The sequence below is a fragment of the Mustela putorius genome, unplaced genomic scaffold (assembly GCF_011764305.1).
Source record: "Mustela putorius furo isolate JIRA1106 unplaced genomic scaffold, ASM1176430v1.1 tig00000640_pilon_pilon_pilon, whole genome shotgun sequence".
Lineage (NCBI taxonomy): Eukaryota > Metazoa > Chordata > Mammalia > Carnivora > Mustelidae > Mustela > Mustela putorius.
This window is the reverse complement of record NW_025421432.1, coordinates 4887530-4903837: the sequence shown is the minus strand read 5'-3', so window position 1 is coordinate 4903837 and position 16308 is coordinate 4887530. Positions and strand designations below refer to the sequence as shown.

At 36.1% G+C, this 16308-nt stretch overlaps 1 protein-coding gene across 2 annotated transcripts in view; it reads left to right on the top strand.

Annotated features, from left to right (window-relative positions):
- The first annotated feature begins 749 nt into the window (after positions 1–749).
- RASSF9 (Ras association domain family member 9) overlaps positions 750–16308 on the top strand; it is a 28023-nt gene continuing 12464 nt past the window's right edge. The window contains exon 1 of one of the 2 annotated variants that reach the window (XM_004748593.3): positions 750–1181. In XM_004748593.3, the coding sequence (XP_004748650.1) occupies positions 1135–1181 (47 nt within the window). In that variant the 5' untranslated portion in view covers positions 750–1134. Of the gene's footprint in view, positions 1182–2665; positions 3079–16308 lie in introns of those variants that run through there. The other variant, XM_013054221.2, reaches the window with a different exon arrangement.

Genomic DNA, 16308 nt, shown 5'->3' with positions numbered 1-16308 from the left:
CTGGGCCCGGCCGCTCGCACCGACATCCGCTCGTCCAGCTCGGCCCCGGTTGCGCGGGTCGTGAGTTCGAGCTCGCGTGGGACTCGGTGATGCCCGCCCTCATCTCTCGACCTGCGCCGCACACTTCGAGTTCCATGAAGGCTAGGGCGCGTCCTCTCTCACTTACTCGTTGAGAGGCAGGAGCCAACAGTTGGCTCTTCCTCAAACTCGGAGGGCCCCAAAGGCTCACAGAACGCCAAAGACCCGGCAGGGGTCTGTATAAACGCCTCCGGAGTCGGACCCCAAATCCCGGCTGGTTCTTTACTGTCAATGCTGTCATCGGTCCGCGCTGGAGCCCTTTGGTCCTTCAGCTCCTCCAACTTTTGCAGCAGTGGAGCTGGGGGATAATTTAGGCTCCAATTTCCAAGTGACCTCTGAGTCCACCTTGATTCAGTCTTCGGCTTGGCTCCTCCTCTAAGTACTTTACAGCCCTGACACCCACCCACCCCCGCCCCGGTACCCCCCCCCCGGGGGGGATTTTTGTGTCGAACCCGCAGACGAAGAGTTCTTGGCCCTCACTCTCGCTGGCCACGATCAGATTACTTTTCACAGACTGGAGCTGGTTGGGAGGTAGGGGTATATTTACTTTTAATCCTTTTGTGTGTTTAGTTCACCTTGTGTGATTGGGTGTGGAGAGCGGGGGAGGGGGGGTTTCCAAACGGAGTGAAATTCCCATTCCATGGGTATTACCATGCCCCTGGGGTTGGGAGTTCTTAAAGTTTAGCAAGTCTGCAAATAACTACAGAACACAATAGAGTCCCCCTCCCTTCCTCTCTCTCTTGCTCTCTCGCTCTCTCTCTCTCTTTTTTTCTTTTCCTGCTTCCAAACGCCTTCTTCGAGGCTGTAGCTGGGCAGGTCTCCAAAGGTGCAGCAGCCACAACAATCCCGCAGTTCAAAGTGAGGCAGCAGTTGCACAACTTCTAGCAACTCTCTTAGCCGGCTGCTAATGAGCTGAAAGCCAGGAACCTTTGGAGGAGGTGAAGAGGAAACGTTCAATCCTCTTCCTTTCACCGAGAAATCCGGATACCCACCCCCCACCCGCATCTCCAGATAACTTTGAGATAAGACCCTTTCTCTTCGCTGGCCTGGTGGACCATGGCTCCCTTTGGAAGAAACTTGCTAAAGACTCGGCATAAAAACAAGTAAAGTGCAGCGTGTGTGTGTGTGTGTGTGTGTGTGTGTGTGTGTGTGTCGGGGTGGAGGGGGGGTTAGGGGGCTTCTGTGTGAAAGTAGGTGTTTTGTTGCAATTAGATTCTGATGACAATTGCTACGAGTGGGAAAAGCCCTAGGGAATGAAGTTCTGTATTTATATTCAGCTGGCCAGGCTATTATTCAACCTCAAGGATCATTTATATATATATATATTTATATATATATATATATATATATATATATATATATATATATACATCTCTCATATATATGTATTATTTTGATTCTCTTTCCCCCTTTAGCCAGTCCTGGTTCCACAGCTACCATCACCAAAATTTCTTTGTGTTGCCTTGCGTATTTGAGTGTAGTGAGAAGGCGAGTTTCATTTTGGTCCGCATGAAATTTTAGCATATCATAGGAAGGGTTAAAATTTTGATGAAGATATAACTAGAATTTATTAGCCACTAATTAGAACGAAAAACACAGCTGCTGATACAATCCGGAAACAATGCTTTGGCTCCCCTTAGAGTAGGGGCATTCCTGAAACCTGGAAAATTTCCCAAAGTGAAAATACTCTGTGGAGAAACTTTTTGTGAACTGATGTTTCAAATATCTTTGAGAGCTTTAGGTGGTTTTAGGGTTTTAGGCACCAAAGGAGGATTCAAGCAGCATTAAGGAGGAGTCCTTAATCCATATTGCTACAATTTTACTTTGTTTTGATTTGTTTTTTTGTTTTGTTTTGTTTTGTTTTGTTTTTGCTATTCCAAGCCTGCAGTGCCCTTAGTGTAAATGTATAAATAAATGTTTTTCTCTTTCTCTTTCCCTCTATTACTGTCTCTCTCTCTCTCTCTCTCTCACACACACACACACACACACACACAGATTTTTCTTGAGCCAGTATGTGTGTTTCAGTCTTACTAAATAATTTATTAACACCCCGAATGTTACATTTATATGCTAAAACAATGTGAGGATAATTTTAGACCTGGGCTTTACTGTTAGTATATTTATTTTGAAATAAGGGCTTTTCCATAACTCTTCTCTCCATCATGCTTGTTAGTACTTGTCATAATTTACTCGGGGTAAATTTAAAAGCATACAATTACGTGGTAGGAAATGACACAATTATTTTAAAGTGTCTGCTTCATAATTTATGATGATATAATTTTAAAGTAAATCTTCACATTTTGTGCTTAAATGTCTACTTGAAAAATTCTGGTTTTAATTTGTTCTAAATGTATTCATGATTGAGTTCATTAAGTTAGCTTAAGAAAGGAAAACAACAATAATCAGTACTATGAAACTTTCTAAACCAGTTTTATTTGCTAATAATTTGGTAATATACCACATATATGACATTTCTGGCAGTTAGTGAAACTATATGTTAAAATAAAGAAATATGTCTGAATATTCTTTAAAAAAAAGTTAGTGATGGTTACTAAAAATAGGCTTGTAATTTAGTGGTATCAATGCATTAAAATCAGTTTGGTATCAATGCATTAAAAAATAATTCCAAAAGCCTTCCCCTGCCAATAGAAAAGCCTTACTACTTTTTAAATGATTACACAGTAGCATTATTTCTGAAGTATGTTTGTAAGAATGCCATCAAAATATATAAAAATTAGTTGGGGAAAGTTCATGGTCTTGCTGATCCTTCTAAATACACCCTTATAGTTCAGGATTGTTTTGTGTTTCTGTGTTCTTATTTTTTATTTTGATTATTATTAAGTCTAGAATTCTGTCATTTGTGTGCCAAATGAATAGTTCAGTATAAATAACTGTGTGTGCGTCCCTGTGAGTTTCCCTCACGGAAGTACATGTCCACTTATGTTATCTCATTTTTGCCACTGTTTCGTCTACCCATAAAACTGGCTTTCATTCAGGACGGTGAGTATCCAGTTTTTAATATAACATTTTCTATGCAAAATTATGAAAAAATGGAAAGAAATAACAAAAAATGAGGAGTGTAAAAGTATTTCAAGTTCTTCTGAGAAAACAGAATGGTGTTCCCAATGGCGATGCTTTATTAGGAATGTGTTTTGATGGAAGTGGTAATAGTGAGGATATATGTAAGTCGCTCTAATAATTGAGTGCTTCCCTTTATAAATTTGTCTTTTCCCATTCTTAAGAATTTGTAAGCCACAGCAGTAGTCAGAAAGATAAAAATATGAGTGTCTTAAACTAAGCAGTCCATAAGCCACGTGTTATATTGAAATAGAATTAACGTGTATTTATTTTTCAGTGTCCAGTAATTACCATAGATGAGGGATTTTTGTTTTGTTCTGCTTTGTTTTTGTACCTTCTCAAAGGTGAAACTACGCATGAAACTTAGTGACATGATTAAGTCTGTCCCTTTTATCTGGTTCCATAATGATTTAAATAATCTTACTTGGGCATACTGAAACTAAGTATCTTTCCTTAAATGACAAGTGATTCATCCTTTGATAGTAAATGTGATTGATGATAAAACATTTATCTGATAACAGCTAAGGCATTCCTCAAATATATAAAATTCCTCGTAGAATGCAAAGAAGAATTTGAGCAATGCTTTTGTATATCTTGTGATATATAATTTATACAAGTAAAAGAGCTGCTTGAACATAATTGCATCTTTGTAAGCAGGAAAAAATATAGATTACTAGAAGGAATCTTAGGAATTTGAGATCATAAAATTTTGACAAAGTTTGTTTATTGAACTTTTCTGCATCTATTCTCTTTCTGTCTTTTCGAAGTATGAGGCATAAAATCTTTTAGAAAATGCAAGTTGTAAAGCTTAGAGAGAGCAGTGCCATATCTGTCTAGTCACCATTGTGTTTTTATGCCTAGGACAGTGCCTGGCATATTCTGGACCCATGATACAGTTATTTTAATAATTTGTAAATTAAATTATAAAAACATAGTTACTATTTTATTCTCTATTCATTTTCTGAGCTCGATTGGTATTGTATAGAAGCGAATGCTTCATAAAGGATTGGTTGACATTTGATCTAATCTAAAACCCAAGGAAATAGACAAATAATTTTATGGAATTGGACACCAAGTTAATCCTACCCCACTACATGATCTTTTCTAAATTTTAAGAAGCATTTAAATTTAAAAAATGGGGCAATAACCTTTGGGGAATTTGAGAATAATGCATGGTCACAAATGATGGTATTCTGGCACACAAACTTTGTATGCTTTTCATTTCTAGCTTTCATAGAAGTAAAAGAAATGGAGCCAATCTTAGATCCTTTATATTTGTAATCAGAATTAATCTTTTAATTGAAGTAACAATGCCACAAATACTTCATCAGAAGGAAGAATTTAATTTTGCAGTTATGGTAAAAGTTGCTGGCAAGATGGATGTTTTCTCTGAAATTAGAAGTATGGTGATTTGTGAAATGGAAAATTATCATGTACTATTTTGTCTAACCTCAAATAAACACTTAAAATATTCCTGAAAACAAATTGAGAAATGCATAGTATTTGAGTACATACATCTTCTTAGTTCCCAGGAGTTTCTGAAAGAGATTTCCCCTGATGATACTTGGTAACTTAAGTAGTTATTAGTTGGCAGGAGATAGCCCATTAGGAACAATGACTGGAATGCTTTATCCCTGGCCAAAAAAATACCAAGAGCACTGAAGGCAGTGAAATTGAGCTCTAGGTTAAAACTTGAATTGTTATTCAAATGACTAAAGTCAACTTAAAAATCCACTATATAAGAGGTTGTATTATGTACTCTATCAATTCATGAAACATGTCAAGGTGAAAGGTTCTTAAATGGACTTTTTGAAAAAAAAAAGTTTAAAAGTTTGTAGCTGGTTAACAATTTTATTTACAGAACATCTTTTTTACCTGGACTGCATAACTTAGAAAGCTTTGGTGTTATTTGATTGGTGTATGGTAACAGGAGATCTGATAATAGCTCTAAAAGTCTACAAAAATTCGGCTCTCTTCTTTTAATTTTAGTTCTGAAAATAGAATAAAGTCGAGGAACGGATGTATTTACCTCTCCCAGAAGTATGTTGGTACAGGTCTTTGATAGGGAATCTCTTTGACTCTAGCATATTGGCTTTCTAAAATGAGGCAATATGTTATCTGTACTATGTATATGTGAAAGAAACAAGTTCAACATGCGTCTGTGCTCTAATGTTCTTTAATGTCTGTTTGCTTAGGAGTTTTTAAAGACATCTTTTTGGCAAAACACAACACATAAAACATTTTTTTTTTAAGATTTTTAAAATTTATTTGACAGGAGTGGGGGAGAGAGAAAGAGTGCACATGAGCAGGGGCAGAGGGAGAGGGAGGAGCAGGCTCCCCGCTGAGCAAGGAGCCCTATTTGGAAATCCATCCCAGGACCCCGGGATCATGTCTTGATCCCTGACACTTAATGACTGAGCCACCCAAGCATCCCTAACATTTCCTTTTAAACAAACAGATTCCATTCCTGTGTAACCTGTTATAATTCTACACGTTCTAGAGGAAGTTTGCATATTTGTTGATTATCATTTAAGAAAACTTACTAATGTAGATGGTCACCCAAGGGCAAAGTAATTATGTCATGTAAATGGAATAGAATCATGGATACATGGATACGTGCTCAGCATTGGCAGTGAGAAGCAAGATATTTCAAGAATAAGAATGATCAATGGGTATTAAATGTGCTGAGAAACAAGGAAAGTTATCCTCAAAGGCTTATATCTGCAGGCTAGAATGGCCTCTGTTTTTATAAATAAAGTGACTTAAGATATCTATAAAAGATTCTCATTTGTAGACTCAGTGAGAGCAGGGATCTTACCTATCTTGTTCCTTTCTAGGTATTCAGTGAGAGTTGGTTCTCAGATATTTGTTGATTGAATAAATGAATTAAGCATATACTCTTCAAATACATCTGGTCCCCATAGAGTACTTGGATCGGAGTACATCAGTATGTGTGTGTTGAGTGAATGCATAGCTAACCTAAAGAATGAATCCATAAGTTCAGGGTTGACCTCTCATTACTCCTGCTCTTAGGCTCAATGCTTGGCTTTCAAATGGTGAAGGGCCATATCTGACAAACAGACTTTACTGAGCTTCTGCTAGAAAATAAACAAAGAAACAGTGTAACTTATCTCACAGACATGCTCTTATTTCCCTTCAGTTCGATGAGTGCAACCATGTATATTAATGAGGTTTGCCTGAGGATGCTGAGTGGCTACTATAGATCCCACTCCTAAGTGTAGAGAATCTCCCCCTTCTTTTGGGATAAGAGGGAAATAGGGTTAGGAAATATTGTTTTCTTATATGATATGAGGATTTCTTCTCCTTCTATAGGATAATTATAGTTCATGAGACAAAGGTAAATTCTAGAAAGAGGCAGAAAAATATCTTGGTTAAGAATTCCAGCAGACATTGGGTTCTTTCTCAGATATGCCATTATTAATTGTGGAGCGTGGGGCAAATATTTAATCTTTTTACTACAACAACAACACCAATAATAACAGCATGCAAGGGAAAATTCAAGTTTGACATTTAGAGGAGGGTTGCTCTTTAATACACAATTATGAATAAAAGTATTACTAAGGTTGTTCTGGGGAAGACAGCTGTGCAAATGAGGCAACCTGTATGCTTAAGCTTCCTGAGCTTCAGGGTAAACTCTACTAACACTTCTTTTAACACCATGTGGCACTGTTCTGAGTGATTTACATAATATTTAATGTAATGCTGTGAAGAAGGTACTATTATTTCCCCTATTTTACATTTGAAGCAGTGCAAGAATAAATAAATAAATAAATAAATAAATAAACAAACAGAGACAGGATTTGAACCCATGCACTTAATCATTATTCTTCATGGCTTGATTAGGACTGACTTATCTCATCTCTAAAATAGAGTTAATCCTAAATCATCAAGTATGAGATTAACTCTGGTTATATTTAAAAGACTGCACAGTACTAGGAGGATAGTAATAAAAGCTCAATAAATATTCACCTTTTGTTCAGGCCTGTAGGACTAAAATGCTATGAAGTATATCTAAGTTTTAATATTTAAACATGGTATGAAATTTTGGTCTTGGAAATCTCAACTCAGAACTTCTATATTACCACTGATCTCTTTTCCTCTGTAGATAGAAAGAGATATATTATAAATTATTGAATATGATTGGAATGAGTCTATCAGTGTTGTACAAAACTATCTTTGGATCTTGATGAAGTATTTGAATTCTTACAGCTTTTAGGTTTAATCTTTATTCCTCTTTTGAGCCAAACTGTGAGACCATTAATGATTTGGCAATGTGTAGCATACCATAATTTATGGGATTTCCTTATGTGTCTTTCAGGAGCTTTGATAAAAAGAAAGAATGCATAATTTAAATATTTAGTTTTATCTTTGTCTAATAAAATGAGAGATTGAATTAGATTTTTAAAATTAAAAAAAAATTAAACATCTTATTTATTTGAGAGAGAGAGTGCTCTAGAGAAAGAGGGAGTGGAATGGGGAGGGTGAGGGAGAGGTAGACTCCGCTCCTGAGCAGGGAGCCCAAGGCAACCTGGGGGTTTGATCCCAGGACTCTGGGATCCTGACCTGAGCCAAAGGCAGATGCCTAGTCCACTGAACAACCTGGGTACCCCTGAATTAAATTTTTAAGCTCCCTTTAATTTCTAAAGTTCTATGATTCTAAAATACCCTCTGCAGAGTAGAATTTAATTCTCTTATCTTGCTTGTTTACCTTTTGAAGATAACTTTTAAAAATAGAATTAAAAGATAGATTTTTTTTTTTTAGTGTATAATTTTATTTTACCTAAAACAAGATGCATTGACACATAACTTCTACCACAAAAGGTAGCATTATGGTAAAAATCAAATGTTTATTTTCTCTTATTAAGAGGTGTGTTTAGTTTATAAATTATAATATCTAGGAATTAATGAGTGTTTGCTATTTGCTAAGTACAATTTTAAGTTTAATAATATGAATATATGAATATTATGAGTAGCTATCTTTTTATTTTAGTTCTTTAAGACTGGTAGTCTATGTATTTGGTATGGTACCAGACATGCAAAGACACAACCTCATTCCTAAGAGATTAAACTAATTGAGAGAACAGCACTGTAGTTAAATATCTCAAGCATGAACTTTCTTTTAAATCACTCTTGCATGGGAAACTGTCTTTGACAGGGTAGGTAAAATCACAGTCTTTATGATGCAATTAAGAAGATGAGAGTGTACTCTCTTGCAGTGAAAAAGGCTGTTCCTTTGTACAGTAGGTGCTCAATAAATGGTTTTGATTACCTCTAAGTAGAAGTACGTAACAGAGGAGTACATGGAGGTAAAGAAAAATAAAAGGAACATCATCATAATTAGATAGCATTTATTATTAAACTCCCACAGTTAGGTGACAGGCTTGGACAAGAGTAGGGAACACAATAAGATGTATAAAAAGATGTAGGAGGGGGTTGAATCACACAATGGTAAGACTGACTAAGAGAGGATAATCAAAAGATAAGGATCAAGAAGCAGACAGAAATATGGTCAGTTTGGCAAGAATCCATAATGTTGATTGGGTTGTTTAAAAAAAAAAAGAATTTTACAGTTGAGGAAGTGTACAGAAAAGATTTTAAGAATGTGTTTATATAGCAGCATTAGACTTACAGTCAACTACCGTTGACTGTTTTTCCTTCTAATAATCATATTAAATTGGTCAGTTTATCAGTTCATAAAACTGAGTTATTCTATTTGTGGACATTTTAATTTTAGTTTTAGTTATGCAGATAATGGTCCAACTTCAGCAAGTTTTTATGCTCACTAATTAGGATATATAATTGATAGGAGTTCTGTAGCTGAGACTTCTGGATATACTTGCACAGTATATACTTGTTTTCAACCAATGACTAGCATGTTTTATAGCTACCTCTAGTTACTCCAAGGCTCCTCTTTTACTCTGATGTTTTTCAGTCCTCTTGGAATTCCCTGCAGTTATGGTTAACTGAGGGTACTGAAGATCCAGTAGGAGAGCATTAGTTTGGGGAGACCACAGTCTTTCATAGTAGAGCCTGAGGATACCTATTTTTAGATCTGCACATAAGGACCTTAACATTTGCCTAGAAGCCATGAGGGATGCTATTGAAAAACTATGAGTGTTTCTATGGGCAGACATAGAATAACTGCAATCTCATATGAAGACAGGAGTTGTACACCATTAGGAAAAGTACCTGTAAAGCTATATTGGACTTTTGAGATTACATCTTTTTAAATGATGTAGGAAGTTAGGCACTTTTAGCAGAAGACTACAAAGTATTAGCCTTGGTTTCTTGACTGCCTGTTCTACTCTAATAGTGAAATCCCAAGAATTACTCTCTAGAACTATTAATACTAGGCATGAAACTTAGACTAAATTACTTTTTAAAAAAGTGTTGATCATCATTAGTGGTTCTACCTTTAACTAGGAGAACTTGATGTGATCAGGTTCCAGGATTAAGTGAAATATCCGCTTGTGCTGTTAACACTGTCCACAGTCCAAGCATACTACAATACCGCTGACTTACCTGCCTAAGCTTCTAAAAACAAAACATTCATTGACTATCCCACTTTGTCAGATTTGGCATATACTTATTTATATTTGCCTTGTGCTGACTCAAGATGATGGTTATTTGATGATTTTTTTTTTTTTTAATTCAGAAGTATAAATGAACCACACATTTTGCAGGGGGCAGGATGATGAAAGTTTAGAGATGAACCAGATATGGATCATGCTTTTAAGGGATTTGCTGATTAGGAGACACACAGACATACATAAATAATTAAAATATAAGGCAGGCATTTATAAAGTATCAATAAAATGCATTCAACATAAGTATTCAACAATAAATATTATTTACCTTGTAATAAGGGCCACACGCTATTTTAGGTGCTGGGGATGAAATAGTGAGGAAGATAGTCAAGATCTCTGCTCTCACGGAGCTGGTAGTGCCGGGGAGGACAGGCAGGCAGACAATAAACAAACAGTAAATGAACAAGAGGTCACATAGTGATTATTGTTAAAAAGTCACTATGGAGGCAGAATTGATAGGAACTGAAAAATGAGTGGATGAGGCAGTAAAGGGTATCAGGATGAAAAACAAAGAATCAATAATAACTATAATTTGGGGTCTGAGTAACTGGGAACATAGTTGTGTCATCAGGAACAGCAGAAAGAATGGCAAAGGTCATTTGGGGAGGGAAAAACATGGGGTGAGGAGTGAAAAATGTAAGGTCTAATTTGTATGTTTCCAAATATTCCACCTCCAAACACCTGGTGTTTGGACACACTGCACCTGAGATGGGACTGTGAAAGCGGCCTTTCATCCAGCCTACTCTGATACCTTCTGACATCCATATGTGACTGATTAATATAGAGTGTACAGCACCTGGAACAGGGCTTTAAAGACAAAAGACTGGTTTCCTAGTCAGGGCCTTCAAGCTGACTAATGTTAAACCCACTCAATCTCCATAAAACACTGAGCATCCTTTTAGTGATCCCTTAATCATTACCTTTGGTCCAAATGACTTCCAAGCATGGCCATCACTTCCAGGGATTGTAAATTTCTCCTATTGGAAGATTACATGATTTTTACCTTTTTATCCTCTAGAGAGTGATACATAGAATTTTGTAGATATGGGAGTTTTACATAATGTGGTTAGATAATAAAATCTAAATTTTTGGTGCAGGTAAATCATCTAGGTCAGGAGTCGGCAAACATTTTGTGAAAGGGCCACGTAATCAGTGTTTTAGGTTTTTTGGAGGATAACGTCACTATCTCAACTATTCAACTTTGTCGATGGAGTGTAAGAACAACCATGGACAATGCATAATTAAATGGGCATGACTGTATTCCAATAGAACTTTACTTACAAAAATAGATGGTGGGACAGTTGTAACTACTAGGTGCTAGTTGACTGAAAAATTCTCTTTGTATACTTCTCCAAAACCTACTTCCAATTCCATGCTGCAAAAAATAAAAGAAACATTTGCCATCTACTATGGTAGGCACTTAGGCTTCAAAAATGAAAGATTCAGTCCAGGACCTGACTGGGAAACTAGAAAAAGGAAGGTAGAAAATACTATTACTGAATGTGTCAAGAAAGGGCACCTGTTTCCATCTGGGGTGGAGAGAAGGGGGTTATTCGGAGAAGGTAAGGGAATTTGCCTAACCGAAGGGACATTTAAAGAAGAGTAAGAGAGAATAGGGGAAAAGGGTAATTCAGGCAAGGAAGCAAGTTACAGAATGGCCCAGAATGAAAACAAAACTGGCAGATGCAGTTCAATGCAGTCTAGAAACCCAAAGCATGTCAGAGATCAAAGTCAGGGATAACCTGTTGGGTTCATATTAACATCATACTAAGGAGTGTTTGGCTATGATTTGGGGAATCAGATGATGGAAGGAATCCTAGGAGTAGACAGGAAAGAGAAAACAAGAGAGAAAGAGAGAGAGGGAAAGGAAGAGACAGAGAGGAGAGAGGGGCAGAGAGAGAGAGAGAAATTTTAAAAAGACTTGGAAACCATTTAAAGACTTTAATCAAGGAAGGTGTACGGGCAGATTTGCAGTTTAAAAAGGACAGCTTGGCAATGTCGTGGAACACAAATGTAATGTGGGCCAAAGTTTATAATAAAACCATAGTTAATAGCTTACTACAGTAATCTGTAGTGAAACTGAGAGTTGAGAGAATGAGTAAGGCAGACTTAAACTGACTAAAGGGGGATGACATAGAGAAAAGAATCTAGGAAGATCCTAGTTTTCAAGCTTGTGAGAAAGGATGGGGGACAGCGATCACATTCAATAACATGAGGAATCAGGGGATGGAATAGTTTGGAGTATGAGAGAAAAGGATGATGAATTAGTTTTGATCAGTCAAATTTGAGGTTCCTGTGAATTATACAATGTAAATATGAAGTAAACATGCAAGAAAGGAGCTTGTGAATACGGGTCTAGAGCTCAAGGGCAAATTTATGTAGATTTGGGAATATCAGCATACAATGGCTGATAAAGTTGTGGACAATATTAGAGTCACCCATAAAATGTGTTTAATGAGACAAGAAATGACTCACAGGAAACTGGGGGAGGCCATTTATAGCAGTATCAGTAATTATTTGTATCATTTGTATCAATCTTATTGCATAATAAAACATCCTAAAAATTAGTGGCTGAAAACAACTTGTCTTCTTTTTTATTTTTATTTTTGTTATTTTTAAATTTTTATTTATTTGTTTGCTTGTTTGTTTTGATTCTGCAGGTGAACTGGGGGTGGTTCTTCTGCCGGTGGTTCTTCTACTGGTGGTTCTTCTACTGGTTTCACCTAGGCTGTTTCAATGAGAGCAGGTCTAGGTTCAGATGGGATGACTGAGATGGCTGGGTTTCTCTCTCCATATGGTCTTTCATCTCAGGCTTTTTCATCAAGCAGCAGTACCAGGATGGCATTTCTGGAGGAAAGCAGAAGCTATAAGACTTCTTGAGGCCAGGACTTCAGAACTTTCATATGTGGTTTTCACCATATGCTAAGCAAATCCCAAGATTTATTCCAGGGGAGGAAATGGATTCCATTTCTTGATGGAAGGAGCTGCAAAAGATTCTAGCCACCCTGCAGGACACATATGCAAAGGAAGCAAGTCCCATCATGCAGGATCTGTGAAGGAGAAGCTAGAAGGGTAAAGCAAGAAGCTTAGAGGGTGAAATCCAGGAGTCAAGGCATGAGCTGCTGCAAGAATGGAAAGGAAAGATCACAATGCAAAATGTTACAAAGAGGTCAAGTCAAATCCATTCCAAAATGGTGGCTAAGTTTGGGAGTTCTGAGATCTCTAACAAGCCTGAGAAGAACTGTGTCTGTTAGGGGTGGGGGGTAGGTGGGTGAGGGCGGGAAGTCACTTTATGGTAGATTATTGTTACTGAAAAGAGAAGAAATAATGAAAGAAAGTGAGCATGGATTGCTATTTGAGTTTGTGGATGAAAGAGAGTTGATGCAATTTGTGGTCATAATAATTGTAGATAAAACATTACAAGGAGAGTGGGAAGGACCAGAGGAAAAGGTAGAGGATAAAAAGAGTTTAAGAAGGGATACATTTTGAAGCAAAGTTCTAGAGGAGGTAGAGACAGTGAGATTCAGAACATATGAAAAAGCTTAAAGTTTGGGGAAGAAAGATGGACATATGATACTTTTGGCATGGATGACCAGTTTTTCTCTTATCCAAGGTATTTTCAAGTAAGTCCTTATTTTTTTTTTAATTTATTTTTTTAACAAAATGGCATGACAGGCCCTCATATATTCTTGTTGCTAAAGTTATAAATTTTTTGTTGCTCTTTAGGTAATTTATTTGCAACTAAGGTGAACAGCTTATTATTTCACCTTCCATTTGGAAGTCACATTTTATTCTAGATTTTGTTCAGAAAGTGGAAATCAGGGATAAAAGAGCTCATCTTATGTTTTCAGCTATCCTACTGGGTAATGCAAATTCTTATATTTTTCTAGTGCCATTCGAATATGCCAGCATATTTCAGAATACATTTAGAGAGGGAAGAATAGGTAGCTGCAGGCAGATACAAGGTAAAAAAATGACCAATATTAGGGAATATCTTCCACTAAGTAGGCAAAACCAGTTATGGACTGAGGTGCCCACAGGAGAACTCACGCTAATAGCTGGCGAAACTACAATTGTCATTAAACTAAATATTCAGACTAGGTAACTTTCCTTTAATAAATATATGTATGTTCAGTTGTTATAAAATACTTCTCTAAAATGTACAAATCAACAAGGAAACTTTAGGTATTTGCCAGGCACAGGTAACACTGGGAAATGAGCAGAAGAATTTCCAATGAGATTAGGTATTTGCTCAGCATTTCATCTGGTAAATACTACATGTTAAATATTTACATTTTTATTAAATCAATTTCCGGAATCTGAATTACAAGCTTAGTTTACTTAACCCCCAGTTGTCTCTAACACACATTCTTTACACATTCCTTTCCTTTTTCTCTGTTTATGGGACTTATGTACTGTAGCTACCCTGCAATTATGTTATGTGCAGGGTTTTTCTTACCCTGCATTCCTGGCTTACTTCCTAGAAAATTGAACTGGCATTAGTGGAACATAAAACTAGTGATTTCTATGTGTGTGTGTGTAAATCCTTAATCTTCTGTGCCTCAGTTTTCTAATCTATAAAATGGGTTTAACAACAGGCTATATCTGGTCAGATTGTGATGGAAACTAAATAAGTTAATGTATATAAAGCATTTAGAACAATGGCAGGCACATACTAAGCATTTAACAAAGTGAGCTACTATCCAGCGTACCTCTTCACACACACACACTTCACTATGTTTTAAATATCTGTCATTCAATTACCAGGTCCACACATAATCATGTGAAGTTACAATTTGAAGGGGTCTTCTTTACAGACAAAATCTGAAGTATTTTTACTATTTATTAATTTTTAAGTAAACTCTGCCCCAAAGTAGGGCTCAAACTCATAATCCCAATATCAGGAGTCACATGCTGTACCCAGTAAGCCAGCCATGGGCCCCTACAGACCATATCTAAATCAATATGTTGCCCCAAATTAAATCTCTTGAGGTTCTTTTATTTAATCAGACTTTCTACAAAGAGTTTTATGACTGGAGAATGAATTGAAGACTTAGAGGTCAATTACAATGTTTTTATTATTATTTATTAAATATGACTTAAGTTTTATTTTTTTTATTGTGAGGTATTTTATAACATATTTGTTCAGAGTTTATCTCATGAATTTCAGTAATGTTTAAATGGTCTTGAATTTTTAGAATCTCCCTTTCTAAGTGTAGCTTTTCTCCTCCCAAGGTGTATGACGAATTCCTGAACATAATTATCTTCTATATCATTTTATCCTCAGCATCTATTCATATTTGCTAAAACTACAGTTTCATTAATTATTGTTGAAGCAAGTTATAAAGCTCATATACTGTAATTCTAAATGGACAATTTATTTGGAAGATAACTAACTTGGAATGGATTCAGTTAATTTGCATAGAACTTTCTGTTTTTTTAATACATTTAAGTTTTATCCTACCCAATTTTCTGTTTTATCCAACCCATTTTCTGTTTGTGTTTGGGTCATTCCTTTACTTTTGTTACAAAGCTTCCCATTCATATACAAAATATAATTTTTTCTCCTATATAATAATGATGAGGCTAATTTATTAGCTAACTTATTTATAGTTGTGATCATTTTGATTATTGGGAAAAGATGCTATTAAATTTGGAAGTATGGTATTTTTGTTTGAAAATAGCTGTAACATGTGATTTAAATGTTCAGCATCCAAAATGATTATTTATGGCATCCCCAGCATTTTAAATTTTATAAATTGACATAGAGTTGGATCTGTGAACTCAAATATTAGTTTATAACCTTGGGTATAAAACTTAAATTGGTAAACTTGTTTTTTTATCATCATCCATTTTTATTCTTTAATGACTTACTTGCTTTTATTCAAAGAAATGTGCATTTCTGGGGCACCTGAGTGACTCAGTTGTTAAGTGGCTGCCTTCAGCTCAGGTCATGATCCCAGGGTTCTGGGATTGAACCCACATCAGGGTCCCTGCTCTCCCTCTCCCACTTCTCCTACTTGTGTTCCCTTTCACTGTGTCTCCCTGTCAAATAAGTAAATAAAATCTTAAGGAAAAAAAAAAAAAAGAAATGTGAATTTCTACAAGGTATTGTCAGATCTGAGCATGAGATAATATACTGAAATCAAATTTCTTTTCTTATTATTGTCTTGTAGCTCTCATTACCATTCATCATTTCTGAAACTTGCATTGTTGGGTTTTTCTATCTCCCAATATTATGTACTGATACGTTTTAATATGAGTGCCACATATAGTGAGCTATACATTGAAGGTTCTATTTGACTGGATGTCATATCCTATGAGGGTTATTACTTATTTGGGCAAGATGTTTTAAGAAAGAGCTGCCTGAGAATGGTTTTCACAACTTCAAACCTGTCTATCTTTTCTATAAAAATATATATATATATTATGAGACATTAAATTCTGCTTTCTACTGGATCAGAATCTGTGCAAGAACTAAGTTTTTTTTTTCCTATGTATTGCTATTTTGTATATCATTTATCAGAATACAGGACACAAAAAT